At 63.4% G+C, this 20,339-nt stretch overlaps 2 protein-coding genes across 7 annotated transcripts in view; one reads left to right on the top strand and one right to left on the bottom strand.

The window, feature by feature from the left end:
* Positions 1–15,121, bottom strand: part of OGDH (oxoglutarate dehydrogenase) — a 37,915-nt gene extending 22,794 nt beyond the window's left edge. For 3 of the 5 annotated variants that reach the window (XM_080568177.1, XM_080568178.1, XM_080568176.1), the window contains exons 1-3: positions 14,991–15,100; positions 11,164–11,412; positions 1,506–1,694 (exon numbers count right to left, since the gene is read on the bottom strand). In XM_080568177.1, the coding sequence (XP_080424303.1) occupies positions 1,506–1,694; positions 11,164–11,385 (411 nt within the window). In that variant the 5' untranslated portion in view covers positions 11,386–11,412; positions 14,991–15,100. Of the gene's footprint in view, positions 1–1,505; positions 1,695–11,163; positions 11,413–12,349; positions 12,418–14,990 lie in introns of those variants that run through there. The other 2 variants (XM_080568180.1, XM_080568179.1) reach the window with 2 other exon arrangements.
* Positions 15,122–16,728: 1,607 nt separating this feature from the next.
* Positions 16,729–20,154, top strand: LOC308182873 (interleukin-1 receptor antagonist protein-like). 2 transcript variants are annotated; one of them, XM_080568175.1, is made up of 6 exons: positions 16,739–18,459; positions 18,553–18,601; positions 18,699–18,900; positions 18,988–19,158; positions 19,239–19,384; positions 19,469–20,154. In XM_080568175.1, exons 1-6 carry the CDS (start codon positions 18,413–18,415, stop codon positions 19,679–19,681), a joined length of 828 nt encoding a protein of 275 aa, XP_080424301.1. In that variant the 5' UTR covers positions 16,739–18,412; the 3' UTR covers positions 19,682–20,154. The 2 variants fall into 2 exon arrangements, with proteins under 2 accessions (XP_080424300.1, XP_080424301.1); XM_080568174.1 differs by having other exon boundaries at positions 16,729–18,459; positions 18,699–19,158.
* Positions 20,155–20,339: the final 185 nt, after the last annotated feature.

Genomic DNA, 20,339 nt, shown 5'->3' with positions numbered 1-20,339 from the left:
CAGCGCTGGTGCTACCACGAACCACGGCAGAGCAGGGGCACGGCTCACCTCTAACTGCAGAGACACTCCAGCTCGATCCAGTTTCAGAAATTAACTGCCTGGTGCTTTAGGAGGTTACACAGCACCGGCAGGGCCTCCTGCTCTCACCTACCTCCACACACCACGCTGAACTTCCCCTCCAGACACCCCACGGCAGCTCACAGCCACGACGGCGGCAGCTGTACGGTGGCACCGGTGCAGGACCGGAGGCACGTTTCTCAACATGGGTTAGAAAAAACAGGCCAAGAGCAACCGCTTCCCAGCACCGCCATTTCAGAGACTTGAGGAGCGGAGGGAATGCAGAAGAGATTGGGGATTTGGGGTTCAAATTGCTGCTCGGAAGTCGCTGCCTCCAACCACACCACGCACCGCTTGATTTACCGCGGCATCCACCTGCTTGCTGAGCCAGCAGGTGACGCACGGCACTTAGAAACCACTCGCCCGGGGTTCAGAGCTGGAAGGAGCCGGCAGGGCGATCACCTCCCACAACACCTGCCAGGAGGCATGGCGCAGGTCCTCACAAACAAGCCCTGGCTGCACCGTGCCCAAAAAAAGCAGAGCAATGCCCCAGCAGGACTTGGGTGCGGAGGCGAGCCGGGCTGGGGCGCTTTCTTCGGGCCAGCAGGGCGCAGGCTGGGCAGACCTTTGGACTTAACCTGTGGCCCAGTACCTTGGGTTTTTCCGATACCTGAGCAGGATCCTGACCTGCAGCGAGTGCTTCTTTACAGCAGCAGGTGACACGGGCACGGCAGAGCTAAGGCCACCTCCACCGCGGCTGGGTTTGTGAACTTCCCACCGCAGCCCCCAGCAAAGCCCACTCTGGGCAAACCGGACTGCAACCAAAGAACGACAGGCGTAGAAACACAGCTCCGTGCCCTCCCGAGTAGAACACTGGCCATGTCATTTGTGCACAGGCTGCTCCTTCAGCCAGCGGATGTTTCCTTTCTGCTCGGAACTTGCTTCTCCCGAGACGTTGATTTTGGCAGCGTTGGCCTGAGCTTCAGTCCGGTGGCGCCGCAGCCCTCTCCCACTTTGCAAATCGCAAGGAAACGCTTCCTGAGCTTCTATTTTGGGACCTGAGAAGTTCTGTCACTTGAGCCACGGGAAGCAGGACGGCCGTCCCACGCTACTTCTGAGCGAGGCAGGAGGCGGAAGCAGAGCGCAGCGCGGCGCTCACACCCCAACCCCGGCGTGGGAACGGGGCCCCCTCCCGCAGCTCCTGCGCTGGGCTAGCAGCACACTGCTGCGTAACCGCTCTGTTGGGGGACAATGGCTTTAATCTTCCTATTGTCTAAGAGCCATCAGCTGAGCATCTGCCCCAGCAGGTCAGCAGATGTTAAAAGCCCGCGGTGCATACACAGAACCCGCGTGCGCCATGCATCGAGCACGAAGCCACCGGGGGCAGGGCTGCCCGAGCTGCCGGGGGAGCTGCGAAGGGCAAACTCCGCACCAAGCGACCTTCTTACCTGGTATGCCCTGATGAGAGATTGCACTGCGAGGTGGTCTTCCACCAGTTTGTCTACGTTGGGCTGTGCTTGAACCAGGAACTGTGCTTGTGACAGTGCAGAAAGGCTGGTGCTCAGTGGGGGGGGGCTTTGGTAAGCGGTGCCTGGAGCAGCTCCGGCGTTGGCGTTGCGGAAGAAGATGTCCCACGACTAGGAAAAAAGAGAGGCGACAGGTTCAGCACGCACAACGCAGCCATACCCACACCAAGATCCTGCAGGACAGGGCTGTCACGGGAGCCTCAGTAGCCTTGCTAGGGAAAAAACACTGCACGTTAACGGCGAGGCGCAGGGCCAGAGGGGAAAGTGCGCTGTGCTGCACGTCGTACGTACAGAACCCACACACGGTGGTGCTGCCTCGAGTGCTTTGATTTTTAGAGACAAGTGACAAAAAGCACAGGTGCGACTGCGTTTGGACAAGAAAGGATCAAAGCCGGGGCTGGGCTCACCAACGGCATCGCCCGGGGAGCTCGCGAGCCTCCGGGAACCCCGGTTGGGCACCGACCTCCAGCGAGGCAGCTGTGGGGCTGGCAGCCTCCGACACAGAGCGGCTCAGCCCCGGGTTTTGCTGTCCCCTCTCCACCTCTCCCCGCCCTTCCAGCAACCAAACGCGACGCCCCCACGCTGCCGACGGAGCTGGGGCTGAGCTCTCCAGGCCCAAAAGCTGGCTTTTCTGCCGGCTACAGAAAAACGAGCATCGCTTTCCTCGCCACAACACTTGCTTTGAGCACGCTGCCCCTGTGAAGAGCCTCACGGATGTGTCACACCGGCATCTTTCAAAGGGCAGGAACCACGGGACAGGACCAAACGGCGCTCAGTACGCGAGAGCGGCAGTAGAAACCACTCATTCTACAGACTCCAGGGTTTGGGGAGGCGGTTTTCTTAATTGCTAACATCAAAAAGCCTCTCTGAGCCTTCAGGCATTTCTCCAGCAGTGCCAACGACGCCAGCACCATCCATAAAACAGAGCTTCCCCACCGGCTCTTTGCGCAGCAGAGGCTCTCCGTGGCCTGGGGGAAGAGGTGAAGCCTTTAAGCAAGGACACGATCCACACTGGCTCTCCGCACGGACTGTTTCCAACTGAGCAATTCCAGGTGCAGAAGGGAAAAACAAGCCCAACAGAAGCACCCTAGGCAGAACTCACTGCAAGGAAAGCAGCTTTAACTTTCTGCTAGGTATCCAGCTCTGCCTGAAGAGTCCCGAAGTGTCCTGGGCCAAAGACAGGGCTGTCTGTCTGTCTGGAGAGGCTGCAGTGGACATGGGAAGAGGAGAAAGCTGCGTTCCGAGCCTCTGCAGGACCAGGTACGGTACTGGTAAAGACTTGAAGCAAACATTTCAGCACAAGGCTATCAGGGCAAGCAGAGGTACTTGTCTCTGCTGCCCTTTTTCAGCTTTTGGGAAGGCACGGAGATAACCCTATGGGGTCCCCGCTCCTCCAGTCCTCCTCTGCCCTCCGGCACGCCGCGCTGCCAGCCGGTACCCACGCCGAGCCCGTCTCCCCCTGCAGAGCGAAGGCAGCCACGCACAGCCCGTCTCACCCCTTCCCGTTTCCTACATGCCACTGAAGGGTATCGAGGGACAAAGGCGACGTGGGGTGGTGGTGCCCCGGACCCGCGTGCCCGCACGTAGCCACCAGGCCAGCTCTAGCCACCGCCAGCCCCGCTGCCGTTGGCGGGCTGCTTTCAGCCCGGCGGGTCTCTCTGGGCACACAGCTCTGCACCCATGGCTGAAATGCAAACTCTGAGGGGATTTGGGGCAACCATTCCCACAGGGCAGCAGCGTTTGGACAAACCACCCCACCTAAGCGCAGGTTGGCCCCAGGGCTGGAGGCATCGGGCTCTGCACGGAGGACACGACGCCAGCAGAGGAAGCGCTAGGGAATTAATAACGCTGGCTCTTCCTATTTTTGGACAAAACACAACTCCACGGCCAGGGTCATGGATTTAGCTGGAAGCCTGGTTTCTGTCGCACCAGAAACCACCGTGGAGAATAATGCCGGCCTCGGGACGGCCTCCTCAGCGGTGACACACGGAGCTCGGTCACCGAGAGCTCCGAAATTCAGCCCTGGCCAGGCGGGACGGGCAGGGAGCTGCACACCACGTCTGCGACCGAAGCGCCAGCGAGGGTGGTTAAACCAGGTCAAAAAGAGCCTTCAGCGCAGCTTCAGTGCCGGTTTGGGGCAGAAAAGGAGCTTTTTCACCCTGCTACCAGGGTGACCGGGCACCCGAGCCGCAGCCTAACCTTTGCAGGGGAGCAGCAGCTCCCGGCTCCGGCCGTCACATGCCCGGGAGCTATTTCCAGCCGCTGCGACTCGCGCGGACGCCCCAGCACGTGGCCGCACAAGGTGAATAAATTTAGAAGCAGGTCACGCTGACGGAACATAAATAAAAACTGGAAAAAATCTGGCGCCGGGGCTGGTGCGCATCTAACTGATTTCCCCCAAAGGAAAAGGGAAAAAAAAGAAAAGAAAAGCAAACACAGGGAGCACCTGACCGCGCTCCGATTGTTTTCTGCCGAAGGAAATTACAATGAGAAAAGAGAGAGGCTGCCTTCTGCTCCATCCTTCCTCCCGGCCCCTCCAGGGGTAAACACAGGCCAGCAGCACGCCGGCAGGAGCGACCAAAGCTCCCGAGGCTCACCAAAGAGGAGCCGGCCTCCACGGCCCTTCCCCGGGCTCAAAGGGAAGGCGGCGGGTGGCCCCGCGGCGCTCAGCCTCCCGCGGGGAGGCCGTGTCCTCCCGTGGCCCCGTCCGGAGCCGCTGCCTCCGGTTTGGGCTGCATAGGGCCGAGGCGCTGCGGGGCGGGCAGGAATCGGCCTCGCCGCTGTTTCCAGGCCATTAAACAGCCTCCAGACAAAGCCGGGCGAGGGAAAGGGAGCATCTGCTACCAGCGAGGGGGGGAAGAGGCTGGGAAAGGTTTCTGCCCGCAGTCGAGCCAGGCTGGATGCAGGCAGAAGGTCTCTGGAGGTCGCTCCTCGAAGCACGGTGGTTTTCCAGGCCGCGTGGCCCTGCCATCGAGGTGTGTAAGGAATCACGCACTGAAGTACGGAGACGCTCGCTTTATCCCGGAGTTAAAGCCAGCGTGGGACAGCCTCCTGCAAGGGCTCGGTGGGCGATGGGGGCACCGGGAGGAGGAGGGACATCAGGCAGCAGTGCCCATCCACGTGACGGAAACCGAGCATCCCACGTGTCTTGCTCACGGCCACTTTTCCCCCGGAAAGCACCAGCGGTCCCTGCGTGACCCCGTGGGTGCCGGCGCTCAGAGCCGTGCCCCCTGGGGACGCACCCTGCTCCGTGCGGGACGCCCAAGTCCGGCCGCGAGCTCCCCGAGCAGGGCGCGGCGCCGGCTGAGTCAGCTCGGGTACTTTCGCCGAGCGCTTTGTTGCCCGACGTAATTAGAGAGGATTTCAGGCTACTTCACTGCGGGCTGCGCCCCCGGCCAAGGCTGCGGCCTCGATACGTGCCATAAAGCCACCGGCTTGCAAGTTTCTAACGTGGTCTCGAGCTCGGGGTTTTTCAAGACAGATGCAAATACGCACGTGTCCCCCCGGCACGGGTCGCCTCGGGGCTGCTGGCTGGGGTGGCTTTGGAGGAGCTCTCGCCCCGCACGGGAGCAGCCCAACGCCAGCGCTATCAACGCCTGTATCGCAGCAAGGACTTTGGCTGAACTGCTGGCCGAAGGCACCCGCGGTGATAAAGCCGAGGGCTGCTCTCCCCTGACCTCCTGCTCGCCCTCCTCGTGCCGCAGCTGCTCTCTGCACTCCTCCTCTCCCTCCTTGAGGCTCACTGCAGCAAGCGGGGCAGCGGGACCCAAACCGCGGCCCTGAACACAGCTCGCCAAGCAAAACCCAGCTCTTCCCAATTCCACCGGGTCTGGCTCGCTGGATTTCAGTGGAGGCACGCCACGCACGTCACGGGACATCCCCGTTCCCATCCCCGGCCACGTCCTTGCTGCTTCTGCTGCGGACCTCAGGTGACAGACCTGCACCTCCTGGCCTGCGAGGCAGCACCGGCTGCTCTGGCAATAGCCCTGCCCGGCCGGAGAAGCTACGAGCAGAAAGACAGGAAGGGAAGGGGAGGAGCTGGAATCACCCCCTGGAGCCACGGACACCCCAAAAGCGCTACCAGATGGCTCTGGGTTGCATTGGAGGCACGGCCACCAAGGCGGATCTGACCTCCCCATGCTGACCGAAGCGCTGTGGTGTTGAAGAGCCTCCTGAGGACGTGCTGAAGACTGGTAGCAGGACAAAGATTTTAGAAGAGCCCGCGGCAATATGGTCAGAGCCCAGCTGCGAGGGATCCCATGGGGAGCATCCACAGAGGGCAAAGGAGCTTGTGAATGCTCCAGAGCAGCCTCCTGGAAGCGCAACAACAGTCCATCCCCTACAAAGGGAAAGGAGGAAGGCATGGACAAGAGACCTCCCTGGCTTGACAATGGCCTTTTGGGTGTGCTTGAGAGCAAAAGAGCAGCTCTGGAAACACAGCCAAACACCCACCAAGGACAAGGAGAACCTTCAGGGCGCGCAGAGACGCAGTCAGGAAGACGCAGGCTCGGGTGGAGCTGAAAATGGCCAAAGCCATCGGGAACAACAAGGAAAGGGTTCTTCAGATACGTGCACGGCAAGCAGAAGCACGGTGACAAGGCAGAGGCTCTCGGTGGAAAGATCCCTGCGAGGGATCGGCCGGCATCACCCCACGGCCCCGTGCAGGATCCAGCCCAGACCCTTAAGAGAAGCAGCTGACGATGCCAAGCCACTGCCGGTGGCCTTCAGGAAGGGACCAGGGCACAGCCCGGGTGGCTACTGACAGGGGGAGCAGTGGGTGTCGCCTACCTGCCCTTCGGCAAGGCCTCCAGCACTGCTCCCCACAGCCTTCGCCGAGGCAAACCGCCAGGGCACGGAGCAGGCGGGCGGCAGCCGGCTTGCAGGCTGTGCTCAGGGGGCCGGGATCAACGCTTTGGCTCAGCCCACCCCGGGGGGGACACCCCAGCATCGATACCGGGCTCCTCAGCACCCTCCTAGAGCACCTGGGCAACGGGACCGCGAGCACCCGCGCTGCATCTGCCGGTGACGGGCTGGGTCCAAAGGGAGCGGCGCTGCGTCGAGGAGGTGACGGAGACACGCGCCCAGTCCCACACACAGGACGAGGAGACCGGGGCACCTGCGATGACCGAAGGGCTGGACAACCTGCCCTAGGAGGACGTAGGGAAGGAGTTAGGTCTCCGCACCCTGGAGAAGAAAAGGGCTTGGGGTCCCCATCACAGCCCCCGGGATGCAAAGGGCAGCCGCAAGGCCAAGGGCAGCTCTCCCTCGACAAGGACAGACACGGAGAAGACATGGGGCAACGGGTGCAAGTTGCACTGAGCAAGGCTTCGTCTCGCTAGAAGGAATTTTTCACAGGGGAATCAACGGCTGGCACAACCTCCCCAGGGCCATGGCACATCCCCACCTCGTCAGCCTCGTCCCACCGGCCTCTTCCTCGAAGGGCTGGGCCTGACGATCTTTTGAGGTCCCTTCCAGCCCGGGCTGTTCCGTGAACGAGAACAAGGAGCATATTCAGAGCTCCTGGCTTCGCTCAAGGCTGGAAGAAAAGCCCAAACCGAATTTACGGCGCGCACCCTTTGCTGAGAGCAGCGCTCCCCACGTCGCCCTAACGCCAGTGGGAGGACAACAGCCGTGTCCCTGCCCAACACACGAGGGCTTGCGATTCCCTAGGGCGCTCACCTCTGAAGATTTACGGCGAAACCCAAATGTTTCAAACTCCCAAGCGAGGCTCCCAGCAAACGCAGGCAGCCCAGACTTATTCGGGAGCACAAGCACGGAGGACGCAGCCAAAGGGCCGGGTTAATTGACCTAATGCAGCTCAACGCATAAATCAAGACACAATGAAATAAGAAGTCCCTATTAAAGGCTGCTTGATGGGGAAAGCCGTACCCCGTAACGTCACCAGCTCAGCCTGAACACGGGGCTGCTCTCCAGGATGGCTGCAGCCCCCCAGGCTCCTGCCCCAAGCCCACGGCTTGCTGGGGGTCACGGGGAGCGGCCACGGGAGCCAAGCACCAGGCCGAAAAGTACCAGGAAGGCTCCATCAGCCGCCGTGACAGCCGCTAGAAGCGATCTCACTTCCTCTGTCCTCTCCTCCTCCTTCCCCGGCTCAGCTCCGTTTGCTCGCTGCACTCCAGCGAAGCTCCCTAACAGGAAGCTGGAGTTCAGCTGAAGGACAGAAAGAGGGAAAAAAAAAAAAAAAAAAAAGCCTGAACCACTTCTTTTTACATAAGCCTTCCTTACGCTAAAGCCACATTTGAATGCGTTTTGCAATCTCGGCTACCGGACGCTGCTGGGAGGAAGTGAACTCATCTCGCCCAGGCGCCCGGAGGCACGCCGGCACCGTCACGGCAGGTTTCTGGTGACCCAAGCGCAGAAATCCCGGCTCTTCCCCGGCCTCCGGCCGTGCCCCCGGCAGCCCCTCCGAGAGCAGCAGGCATGGGGAAACTCGCGGCCGGTTTCTGCTGTCAGCAGATAAGCTGCAGGCGCTGTTGCAGCAGCCCGGCGTTTTTGGAAACCCCACCCTCCGAGGGCTCCTCTCCAGGAGGCCCGGGGGGGTTCGCAACCCCTCTGGCTGGCGTGCGCGGGGTGGTGGGGGCTGGGGGCACCTCCGGGCCCCTCTGGTGCCACCCGGCTCCAGCAGGGCCACCCAGAGCCCTGCACCACGTCCAGCCGGGTGCGAAGACCCCGAGGAGGAGGCTCCGGCACCTCCTGAGGACCTGTGCCAGGGCTCCGGCACCCGCCCGGCACGGCCGCGCTTCATGGGGGAGCCTCCCGGGCTCCAGTTTGTGCCCAGAGCTGCAGGGCCTGGCACTGGGCACCGCTGGAAGGAGCCCGGCTCCGTCCCCTCTTAACCTCCCCAAGGGTACAGATGGGTGTGGATGGGATCCCCCGGAGCCTCCTCCTCTCCAGCCCCAGCTCTCGCAGCCTCTCCTGGCAGCAGAGGGGCTCCGTGCCCTGCAGCACCCCCACGCTGGGCCCTTTCCAGTACGCCCAGGGCTCCTTGCACTGGGGGCCCCAAACCGGACGCAGCACTCGGAGCAGCAGCACAGCCTCTATCAGCTTCTTTCAACAACCTCAGCTCAGCAGGCTTCCAGGCGGGTTGTACAGGTTCCCCTTGAGATAAGCCTCCAGTTCGCTTCCTCCAGCACAGCTCCAGCGTGGCCAGCCCTGTCCTGAGCCCCCGTGCAGCAGCACATGTCCGTCTGTCTGTCCATCCGTCCGTGAGATGGACGTGGGGCCAGCAGCAGGTCCCGGGGCCGGCAGCAGGTCCCCGAGCCGCTTTCGTGCCCTGCAGAGGGCATTCGGCAGGTACCCGGGGCAGGATGGTGCTGCAGGGGCCGCACTCGGAGCTGCCGCCCCCCGTGTCGAACCTGAGCCGTGGGGCGCAGGGAGCCCGCTCTGCCCACGCTTCTGCGAGGAAACACACAACAGGGACAGGCCCTTCCTCCCCGTCCAGCACACCGGGGTTTTTTGGTCCTAAAGAGCGAGGCACAATGCCCTGCGCCTGTCCTTAAGGTTCTAGCATCAGTGAGGTTTTGGGGAGCCTCTCCTACAGAGGCAGAGCCAGCCAGGAGAAGAAAAACAAGTCTTTGCTCATCTTTGTGGCTGAAGAGGAGGGGAACCCCAGCACCAAGACACGACCGCTTAAAAGAACAAACAAAAACCCCAACCTTTTCTTGCCTCTGAGACCGTACGGCACGCTGCTGACCGCATCCCGAGCCAAACCAGCGACGACGCCCTCCCAGCGTGCAGGAGCGAGGGCTGCGTGGCTGCTGGCGAGGGACGGCAGCAGCGCTCCAAAGGGGTGGCAGAACCGGAGGGGCTTTGCCCGGCCCCAGACGAGCCTCAGCAGCAGCCGCAGCCGCAGCCAGGTTCGCCAAGGAGCGACAGCAAAGCTCACGCCAAGCCTCCGGTGTCAGCTTCACCCGTCTGGGGAACCGGATCTGGATTTGCTGCTGGCGCAGGCGCCAGCCCGGCTGTGCTCAGAAAGCAGCACATCCTCCTCGCCGTCTGTATCCCTAACCCGGTCCTGGGGCTAATTCCTAATCCTGGGGCTGATTTTCCTCCGAAGCTGGCCGTGCCCTGGGCACAGGTGGCTCCAGAGGCTCCTTCCAACCTAAATTATTCTGCCATTTCTCCGCTTGAGCACGCGCGAGGACCCTGCACAGCGCTGCCTGCTGCCCGCGTGCAGACAAATGGACGAAACCTCAGGGCTATGTTAAAGAGCGGACGGGATCAGAGGTCCGAGCGGCCTCTGGACCCACCTGCCCTGCTCAGTCCTGACATTTACCAAAGCATCTCCTCAAAGAGGCTGAGACAGGGCCTGCAGATTGGCCAAGGGCACTCGCGGCCGTCCGAGGACGCGGCAGTGCCCGCCACCAGGACGGGCACGTACGGCCCTCACTTATTTAAGTGTCACACTGCAGCTCTTGGACTCGCTTATATCCGATATCCCACCTCTGGAGCACCGGGCTGCACCACGTAAGGGACCGGAGCGTGCCCTTAGCAGCCTTCGAGTCCCTATTTGACAAGCGGCACAACCCAACCCAACGCTTTTTGTGCTTCCCAAGCCCGTATCGCTTGGCTCAGCCACCCACGTACCTCAAAGGACGCATAAAGTGAACTTTGGCCGTGAAAACCTGGCTTGGAGCCTACCTTAAGACCTGCATAGCAGCAATTAGCCTCCCGGCCGTGTGCTTTGGGTGCACGGGATCAGTGCCCCTGACACGACACGTAAAGCCGTCCTCGAAGCACGTTGTGCTCTCCATCGGGACGTGCAAGGAACCCTCTTAAAAATTGGGTGGCTCATGTCGAAACTTAGTCACTGCGGTAACAGTTCCCTTGTGAAACAGAGAGGGGGAACAACGCCGCCGGGTTTCGGAGAACTTCGTGGCAGCACGCAGCGGGTGCTGTGCTCCGGCAGGATGGGCAGCAAGCCCTGCAGCCCTGCAGACGCACGCACGGACACGCAGCCGTGAGATATGACCCTAGACATGTGTGACGGGGACGGACGGCGTGTGCAGAAATCTGAGTTGGTTTTTCAGGCTTGCATTTGGGAGCAGCTGGGGGGAATCCCTCCGGCCCCGCAGCCCCCGGCCTTTCTGCAGGTGCCCCGGGCAGCGTGGCACAGCCTGCCCTAAGACCTAACACCCCTGTGCTCAGAGCAAACAGCAAAAAGGAAACCGGCCAAGACGTGAAGAACACCCTCCCCTCCCACCCCAGCTCAGGATAAACCCTCCCGATAAACCACTAGAGCCGGAAAACACAAAGCGTCGGGAGCTCAGCCAAGGCGGTCCCCGGGAGCAGCCGTTCCTTGCGTCCACTCGTGATCCAGGGCGCGGAGAACTCCACGCCGGCCGCACGCAGAAGCTCGGGGCGCTCGCTCGTGAAGGCAGAAGCCTCTCGCTGCTCTTGCTCGGGGAACTGCTGCCGCCGGTGTCAGGTGGGGGGGAGAATCCGCGACCGTCCGGCTCTGGCCGAAATCCTCCTGGGGCCGCTCGCACTTACCTGACCTCACCGCTCACACGAGACACACAGAGCGAAGCGAAGGCAGACTCCTGGCGGGGTTGCTCCTTACCTTATGTACACTTTTGGGGTTTTCCAGCCACGCATAGTACATTTCCTCCACATAGTTTGAACTAGTCCCACTCAAAAAGGGCTCGGCAGCCACCGGTGCGCTGTAGCACCTGATCCGCTGAAACGTCCTGGGTGCTGCCAGCCTGTGTTGGGAAATTGTCTTAACAGTCTGGGAGGCCGTCAACGGCCTCAGCTTTGCTGCACAAGTCCTTAAGTTAAACATTTTTGTCCCGTAGCCTCACACGCGTTCCTGTTGGAAGAGAAATGAAAAGAGTTTCAGAAATTGTGTAAGACAGCGCGGCTCAGAGAGCCCCCTCGCCCCACCAGCCCCGGCAGGAGCAGGGGCTAATGACAGAGAAATCAATTTGTGCTGGTGGCCCCCGGCAGGCACCCAGCCTGCAGAGCCCAGCTTGGGATCGGTTTGTTTCCGATTCCTCCCACGCCCCACACAGCTGAGGTCTGGGTCCTGCGGCGCAGGAGCGGAGCTGGTGCGTAGGGAGGCTCCAGCACCTCGGGGGTGGCTGGAGGAAGGGACGGGTTTGGCTTTTAGGAGCTCGCTGGCACGGGACGCAGCAGTGCTCGGCTCCCGACACCAGAATCATCCCGAGAAGCGCAGCGGGAGGAGCAGTACGGGTTTGGGATTGCCAGCCGAGCCCGCGAAGGCAGAGAAGGGAGGCTTTGCAAACGGAGCGCCGCGACCCGCGCCTGTACGGGGGCACCTCTGAGAAACGAGGCGCTGCCGCGACCGCGTGCCCGTCCCGAGGCAGCGGGGACAAAGCCAAGAGGGAATAACCCCGGCGAGGAGCCTGAGGACAGGGGGTGGCCGGGAGCGAAGGCTTCGGTCCCTGCACCCAGCACCGGGAACAGGACGCCAGCCGCAGCGCCGCCAGCCCCGGGAGTTTGGAGGACGAACGCCTCCCAACCGGGCACCGAAGCAACCCCCCTGCCCAGAGGGGTGCCGGGGACGTTTCATTGCCCAGCTGGGCTTGGGTGCTGGACGCCGCATTTCCCTTCAGCCCCACAGGGTCCCCCGCAGGGACCTCTCCAGCCCCGCACACGAGCCGCAGGAAAGCAGCTCTCGTTGCGCAAACCCCGCAGCAGCTTCTCCTCCGCTCCCTTCCCTATTCCGAAGGCTGGCAGCCGGACCGGAGCGGCTCTCCCGGGCCCATTTTTGCTGCATTACTCACCCGGCACTCGCTCTGCTTTTGGCCTCGGCCGGGCTGCAGCGCGGCACTGCGCGCACCGAGCTGTCACCGTCCCAGCGGCGAGTGGCCGCGGCCAAAGCGGGCGGGCGCGAGTCCGCAGGGCGAACCGAGCTGCCGCTGTAAAACACTGCTGATAACGCAGCCCCAGGGAAAGTGCTGGAACACGATCGCCTCGGGGAGCTTTGCCCTGCCTGGTGCCACCCCTGAGGCCAGGCTGGAGCCGTCCCCACGTCCCGCAGCCGCCGCTCGGTCCCAGAAGAGCAAAGTTTGGTGGCGCGAGGCGTCCTGACCAGCATTTTGTCAGCCCTGCTGCCAAAATTTGGGGTGTCGGATCAAGTTTTAGCTACTCAGCACCACGGCAGCTAAGCTTCCCCCCCTCGAAACGCAAGATTTGGGGTGATGCAACGTTAAGAGCAGCAGCAGCGTCCTGACCCATTTGGGGCCGACTGCTGCACCCGGCTGGGACAACGCTTCCAGGCGGGGAATGCCAGCGCGCAGCATTCCTGGCCCTTTATTCACTGCAGGCGCTAATTAAGGGCAGAAATTCGTGTCAGAGGCAGTTACTCGGGGGCAGAAGCGCATCCCTTCCCCTCCGCTTTCTCACACCCACCAGCACCCAGGCAGGGGCCCCGAGCCCCACACCGGGTGACCGGCTCTAAGCGGGCAGACGCAGCAGGGCCACCGATGTCGGGTGTTTTTCTGGCTGGTGGCTCTCCCTCCTCGCGTCTAAGCCGCCAAATTATTTCGAGATACTTCGGAGAGCCGGCCGAGCTGCCCGCCAGCGCGCGCGCACACGTGGGGGGAAAAAAGCTTTGGGACAAAAGCGTCAGCGCCGGTGTCCAGTTTCAGGCCTGCCGCCCAGCAGCGGCTCGGTGACCTCTGGGGAGAGCACGGGCGGTAATGCCAGAGTTCAGCCCGACCCAGCAGGACCCCACCGCCCCGGGGAGCCTCTCTCCAGCGCCGGTCGTGCCCGAGGGAGGTGGGAGCAGCGCGGGGACGCAGCTGCAGGAGCAGTGCCCTGGTACAAAGCCCCCCGCGAGGCTGCCCTGCTTCCACACGAGGGGCATTAGGAGAAGAAAACCCACTGCTCGGCCGGGCCCTCGCCGCTAACGCTGGATAAAACTCCAGCAGCCTCGTGTTCTCAGTGGAAGGGCAAACACCACAATGCTCAGGGCAGGTTACGGGCCGATACGTGCACGAGCACACCGCTAAGCAAAGCGGAATAAGGCGCTAACATGACCTCTGGCAGCCAGAGCCACCGAAACCTGCCACAGAACACAGTTAATTGGGAAATGCCTTTTTTTTTTTTTTTTTTCCCCTCCTTAGAATCAAAACTGCCAGCTAGAGGATAAGCAGGAATTAAAGGCTTGATCGGAGGGAAGTCAAGCTGCCGGTCACCGCGCCCAGCCCAACCTACGGGAAGAACACGAGGGAGAGGCAAAGGTGCTGAGCACAGCGCTTATCGGGCGGCTGGCACGTGGACCTGCCTGGCAGGGCACATGCCGACACCGGCCCTTTTGTCCCCAAGACACCAAGAGCGCCGGCGGCCACCGCTCCTGCTGGCGGCACGGCGGGGCCGGCGGCACGGCGTGCAACGGGGCTGCTGCGGGCAGGGCCTCTGCGCCCCGGCGGGGGTCCTGGCGGCACCAGAGGCAGCCTGGGCACGGGGCCCTCCATGAAGCCGGCCTGGGCCTACAGGCTCCGGGGGGACCAGGGCTGGGGGTCCCCAGGGATTGGGGGTCCCGGGGCTGGAGGGCTCCGGGCCTGGGGTGCCCAGAGCTGGGGGTCCAGGGGTTGGGGGGCTCCAGCTTGGGGCTTTCAGGGCCACCAGGCCGGGGGGGGGCTTCAGGACTGGGTGCCCGGGGCTGGAGGCTCCGGGGTCCCAGGCCTGGGGGCTCCGGGCCTGGGGGTCCTGGGGCTGGGGGGCTCAGGGAATCCAGGCCTGGGGGGGCTCTGGGCCTGGGGTCCCCGGGGCTGGGGGTCCCAGGGATGGAGGCCCCAGGGCTGGGGGTCCCGGGGCTGGGGGGCTCAGGTACCCCGGGGCTGAAGGCTCCGGGCCTGGGGGTCTCTGGGCCTGGAGGCTCCGGGGCCGGGGGCTCCGGGGTCCCGGGCCTGGGGGGTCCCGGGCCTGGGGGCTCCAGGGCTGGGGGGCTCGGGGACCCCGGCCCTGGGGGGCTCCGGCTCCGGGGGTCCCCGTGCGGCCCCGCCGCTGCCCCACGTGCGTCCGCGCTGGAGGCGAGTCCCCGCCCCCTCCCCCCTCCCCCCCCCAATCAGCGCCCGCCCCCCCCTCCCGCGCTCACCGCCCGCCCCTCCCCATTGGCCGCGCGGCGCTGCCCATCCCACGGACGGCCCCGCCCCCTCTCCCCGCGGAGGCCCCGCCCCCTCCCTCCCCGACCACGCCCCCCTCTACCCCGAGGCCCCGCCCCCTCCGCCGAGGCCACGCCCCCTCCCCCCGCCCCGAGGCGCCCGGGCGGCGGCGCCAAGGACACCGGGGAGCGCCCGCCGCCCCCCCCCCCGCCCCGCCGCCGCCCCCCCCCCTCCCCGCCGGCCCCGCCCGGCCCGGCCCCGCCCCGGCCCCGCCGCCCCCGGCCCGGCCCCGCCGCCCCCCCCGCCCGCCCCGTACCTGCCGGCCCGCCCGTCCGCCCCGCTTGCGGCCCCGGCTCTGACAGCGGCCCCCAACCGCCGACTGCCGCCCCGCGCCGCCCCGCCCCCGCGCCGCTGCGTCACCGCGTCGCCACGCCCGCTCCCGCCCCGAGGCCACGCCCACGCAGCCCCGCCGCGGCGGGGCCCGCCCGGTGCGCCTGCGCGGCCCCCCCACCCCCCACCCCGCTCCCCGGAGAGGAGAGCGCGCGCGCGGGGTCACGTGGGGGGAGAGGGAGCCCCCGCCGGGGGGCGGGGCCGTGCGCGGGGCGTGGGGACACGGGGGGGGGGGGGGGGGGGGGCATCGGACGTGGGGTGGGGACATTGGTGTGGGGACACCGGTGTGGGGACACCGAAAGTGGTGTGGGGACATCCGACGTGGTGTGGGGACATCCACCAAGGTGTGGGGACATCCACCACGGTGTGGGGACATCCATCATGGGGACACTGGCCATGGTGTGGGGACATCCATCATGCTGTGGGGACATCCACCAAAGTGTGGGGACATCCGACATGGTGTACAATGTCCATCATGGTGCACAGACATCCAGCATGGGGACGCTGGTGTGGGGACATGTACCGTGGTGGGGGGACATCAGCCACGGGGACACCCGACATGGTGTGGGGACACCCATCATGGGGACATTGGCTGTGGGGACATCAACCATGGTGTGGGGATATCGGCCCTGGGGACACCCGACACGGTGTGGGGATGTGAGAAACAAAGTTGGGTTTTTGCAGCAGAGAGCTAATTTTCTGTATTCCAAGGTAGTTGTGTGGTCATAAGGAGAAATGCTGAGTAGGTAAGTGGACGGTAGAAGGCTTCACTGTTCCAAAATAAGGTGGAAGCTTGAGAAAAACAGGACGAGCAGTGTGAGAACAGTAAAACAAAGATCACAAGTTCTCAAAATATAAGAAAGGAGAAATTAAAGGGTTGAAAAAAAAAAAGAAAAATTGTACATATATTGTATAGAGGAGCGTCGTAGTATAGAGTAGTATAGAGGAACCTGTAGTACTCGGCCAATGAGGAAACGGGGGAGGTGATCAGGCGCCGGGTAATAGGGAATAAAAGGTTATGATTTGTTTACTAAAATGCACTCCTAATTGGCAGGACGCCCGCCATTGCAATCACAAATAAAATAGCTTCACAGAAGATCCTGTCTGAAGAAAATTGAGATTTTTCTCGCAGGGACATCCAACATGGGGACATTGGTGTGGGGACATCCATCATGGTGTGGGAATGCTGTCCTTGGGGACACCCGACATCATGTGGGGACATCTGCTGTGGTGTGGGGACATCCATCATGGGGACATCGGCTGTGGGGACATCAACCATGGTGGGGGGACATCCGCTGTGGTGTGGGGACGCTGGCCTTGGGGACACCCAACATGGTGTGGGGACATCCACCAAGGTGTGGGGACATCTGTCATGGTGTGGAGACATATCCTTGGGGACACCTGACATGGTGTGGGGACATCCATCATGGTGTGGGGACGTCAGCCATGGGGACATCCACCATGGTGTGGGGACATTGTGGGGACATTGGCCACGGGGATACCTGATATGGTGTGGGGAAATCTGTTGTGGTGTGGGGACATCCATCATGGGGACGTTCACCATGGGGACATCCACTGTGGTGTGGGGATATTGGCCATGGGGACACCTGATATGACATGGGGACATCCGTCATGGTGTACAACATCCATCACGGTGCACAGACATCCATCATGGGGACATTGGCTATGGTGTAGGGGATATATGCCACGGGGACATCTGCCCACGGGGGGCATCTGACATCGTGTGGGGACATCCGCCATGGAGACACCTGCCATGGGGACATCCTGGTGCAAGGCACATCCACCCATGGGGACATTCACCATAGTGTGGGGACATCTGTCCATGGAGGGCGTCCACCGTGGTGGACAGACATCCTGGTGTGGGGGACATCACCCGTGGGGACATCTGGCATGGTGTGGGGACATCGTGGTGTGGGGAACACCCACCCATGGGGGGAAACCCACCCCGGGGGACACCCACCACGGGGACAGGCGTGAGGACACCCACCACAGACCGGGGACGTGGTGGCACGAGGGACACCTGGCCACGGGGACACCTTGGCCTGGGGCACCCGGCAGCGCAGGGGCAGGCCGGGGGGCCGGGGGGCTGTAGTCACAGCCCTGAGTCACGGTCCCACGGGCGGCGGCGCTGTTCTGGGAAGTGAAATGGCTGCAGGAAAATACCGGGGCCACTCACGTCCCCGGCCTGGCCACCGTGGCGCAACCACATGGGAGCCAGCCGGGCTGGCTGGGGGACATCCTGCAGGCACGCACGGGCTGCAGTGGGGATGGGGACGGGGTCACGGCAGTGGGGAGACGCCTGGGCTGCGGCGAGAAGCGTCCCCAAGGCAGTGGTGTCCCCAAAGGCAGCGTCCCCAAGGGGATGGCATCCGAGGCGGATGGGGCTGATGTCCCCGTGGGTGAGATGTGCTCCGTGCCCTCCTGGGGGGGTCGGGGGCTGCACGGGCTGGTGGAGGGGACCCGCAGGGTCCTCGCGGCCGCTGGCAGCCAGCAGGAAGTTGTGGGTCCGGGTGGGGAAATCGGCGAGCGGCCACGCTTGCGCCACCGTCCCCTTCCGGGGCGGCCGGCCTTGCCCCAGCCCTGACGAGAGCGAGCGTCATCGTGGGTGCCGGGGCAGTCCCCGGTGTGTCAGCCCGGCCACTGCCGGCCAGCACGCAAGCGCCAGACCCAGAGCATTGACCCCGTTCTGTGCGCCACACCGACCCCAAAACATCACCCTGCTGTGCCCCGCACCGCCACCAAAACATCACCCTGCCGTGTCCCACACCAACCCCAAAGTACTGCCCTGCTGTGCCCCACACTGACCCCAAAACATCGCCCTGCTGTGTCCCACACCTTCGCCAAAGCATTGCCCTGCTGCTGTGCCTCAATCTGACCCCAAAGCATTGCCTCACCATGCCCCAAAATGACCCCAAAGCGTCGCCTTGCCTGCCCCCCAATGACCCCAAAGCATCGCCCTGCTGGTGTGCCTCACTCTGACCCCAAAGCATCGCCCCACCATGCCCCACGCCGACCCCAAAGCATCGCCCTGCCGTGCCCCACACCAACCCCAAAGCATCGCCCTGCCGTGCCCCACACGCGGAGCCAATGCCCGCGGGCGGCGGCGGGGCCGCGGCAGCCGGCGTGCTGGGGCAGAGCGGAAATGGGCGAAGCCGAGCGTTGCGAAAGGTGGAAATCCCGCTCTGACAGCGCTTCCTTCCAGCGGCGCTTGAAAACCCGGCACGCAGCGGCCGGGCTCAGAGTGCACCCAAGCGCCGCTGCCAGCAGGACGAGCAGGAGCAGGGCCCCGGCACCCCACAGGTTTTGCCGTCAGGTTTCCCGTTTGGCATGGAGATGGCGTTCGTCCCCGACCTGGACGTGCTGGAGGGCGGCAGGTGAGCGCGGCCGTGCCGGTGCGCCCGGGGGCAGTGGGGCCGGGTGCTGACGCAGCCCTGGTCTCACCTCACCACCCCGCTTTGTCCTTCCAGCCTCAGCGAGGAGACCTTGTACGGCCCCGACTGCCTCTGCCCACAGAAGGTAACACCGGGAGGGCCCCGCGGCGCCGCGGCACCGTGGCACCATGGCACCACGGCACGGCATCGCACGGCGCTCACCCGCACCCTTCTCCCCCCAGAAGCTTCGCCTGGACTCGGAGGCAAAGCCCAGCCCGAGCCACACCGCGGTGGACGTCCAGGTGACGGTGACGCAGGGACACGCCGCCAGGAGGTTCCGCCAGGCCGCCACCCTGGTGGTGGCCGCGACCAAGATGCTGCGGAGGCCGTCGCACAAGGACTTCGCCGACAGCGACCTAGGCGGCTTCCTGGAGGAGATTTTCGGTAGGGACGCGGTGCTTGGAGGAGGGGGCGGCTGCAGGGGGGCTGCGGGGCGCTGCCGACACCCCCCTGACCGTCTGCCCCCCGCAGAACCCGTCACCTTCCAGCGGCTCGAAAGCAGCTACGCCGGGGCGCCCGTGTACCGCTACACCCGCTCCCAGTCCTTCGACATCTTCGACATCAACCACAAGTGCTTCGTGCTGGAGTCGCCCACCCAGCTGGTGGCCCTGAACCTGCAGGGGCCCTCTGCCAGCCGCAAAGGTGAGGGGACCACGTCCCTGTCCCCGTCCCTGTCCCTTGCCCCCGGGGAGCGCCCGCTGACCCGTCCCTTCTCTCCGCAGTGAGGCTCAACATCGCGCTGTACCGGCCCCGCACCCGGCAGGGCAGCGCCGGGGCCATGCAGATGCCGGTGGCGCTGGGCATCAAAGGCTACAAGCTCTACATGTCCTGCGTGATGAGCGGCGCCGAGCCCGTGCTGCAGCTGGAGGTGAGTGTCCCCAACGTCCCCAGCCCGGCCCCGCGGTGACGGCGCCGCCGCCTCCCGCTGACCCCCGGCTTGTCCCCGCCGCAGGAAGCCGACGTCATGAGGGACATCGACAGCGCCGAGCTGACCCGCTTCATCTTCTACCGCCTGGACAGCCCGGCCGAGGGCACCACGCGCTTCGAGTCGGCCGCCTTCCCCGGCTGGTTCGTCTGCACCTCGCTGCAGCCCAAGCAGCCCGTGGGCATCACCAACCAGCCCGACCAGGTCAACATCGCCACCTACAAGCTGAGCGGGCGCTGAGCCGCCCGCCCCGACCCCAACCGGCAGTCCAGTCGCCGGTTGCCACGCCGTATGTACCGAGTACAGCCCGCGGCGCCGCCCTGCCGCCTGTCTATTTCAGGTGAAATAGCCGCTCTGGGCCCCGTGGGCCCGCCTCGCGCTCCCGTTACGCTTATTTATTGAGCTGCTACACTTATTTATTGAGCTTGTAGTTATTTATTGTGCTGGTACACTTACTGTGCTGTTACACTTACTTATTGTGCTACGACACTTTTTGTCACACCTTTACACTTATTTATTGTGCTGTTACACTTTTTATCACGCTTTTACACTTATTTATGGTGCTGTTACACTTACTGTGATTTTACTCTCATTGTGCAGTTTCACTTATTTATTGAGCTTTTATTTATTGTAATTTTACTGTTTTATTGTGCTGCTACACTTACTGTACTTTTACACTTATTTATTGTGCTATTACACTTACTGTGCTATTACACTTATTGTGGTGTTACACTTGTTGAGGTTTTACACTTACTTATTGTGCTTTTACACTTTTTATCATGCTTTTACACCGATTTATCATGCTGAGCCCAGCCCCAGGCCCAGGCCCAGGCTCCAGGTCCCTGACCCCAGACCCAGACCTCAAGCCCCAGGCCTCAGACCCCAGATCCTGGCCCCA

This window comes from Anser brachyrhynchus (genome assembly GCF_964034855.1).
Source record: "Anser brachyrhynchus genome assembly, chromosome: 26".
NCBI lineage: Eukaryota > Metazoa > Chordata > Aves > Anseriformes > Anatidae > Anser > Anser brachyrhynchus.
Note: the sequence above shows the minus strand (reverse complement) of the source record. Positions and strands in the feature narration are given on the sequence as shown.

Excerpts from the sequence above, each read along its gene's own strand:
- LOC308182873 (XM_080568174.1), top strand. The coding sequence starts at position 18,413 with ATGGAGATGGCGTTCGTCCCCGACCTGGACGTGCTGGAGGGCGGCAG. Across the intron at positions 18,602-18,698 it reads ACTGCCTCTGCCCACAGAAG|AAGCTTCGCCTGGACTCGGA; the intron begins GTAACACCGGGA and ends TTCTCCCCCCAG. Across the intron at positions 19,385-19,468 it reads AGCCCGTGCTGCAGCTGGAG|GAAGCCGACGTCATGAGGGA; the intron begins GTGAGTGTCCCC and ends TCCCCGCCGCAG.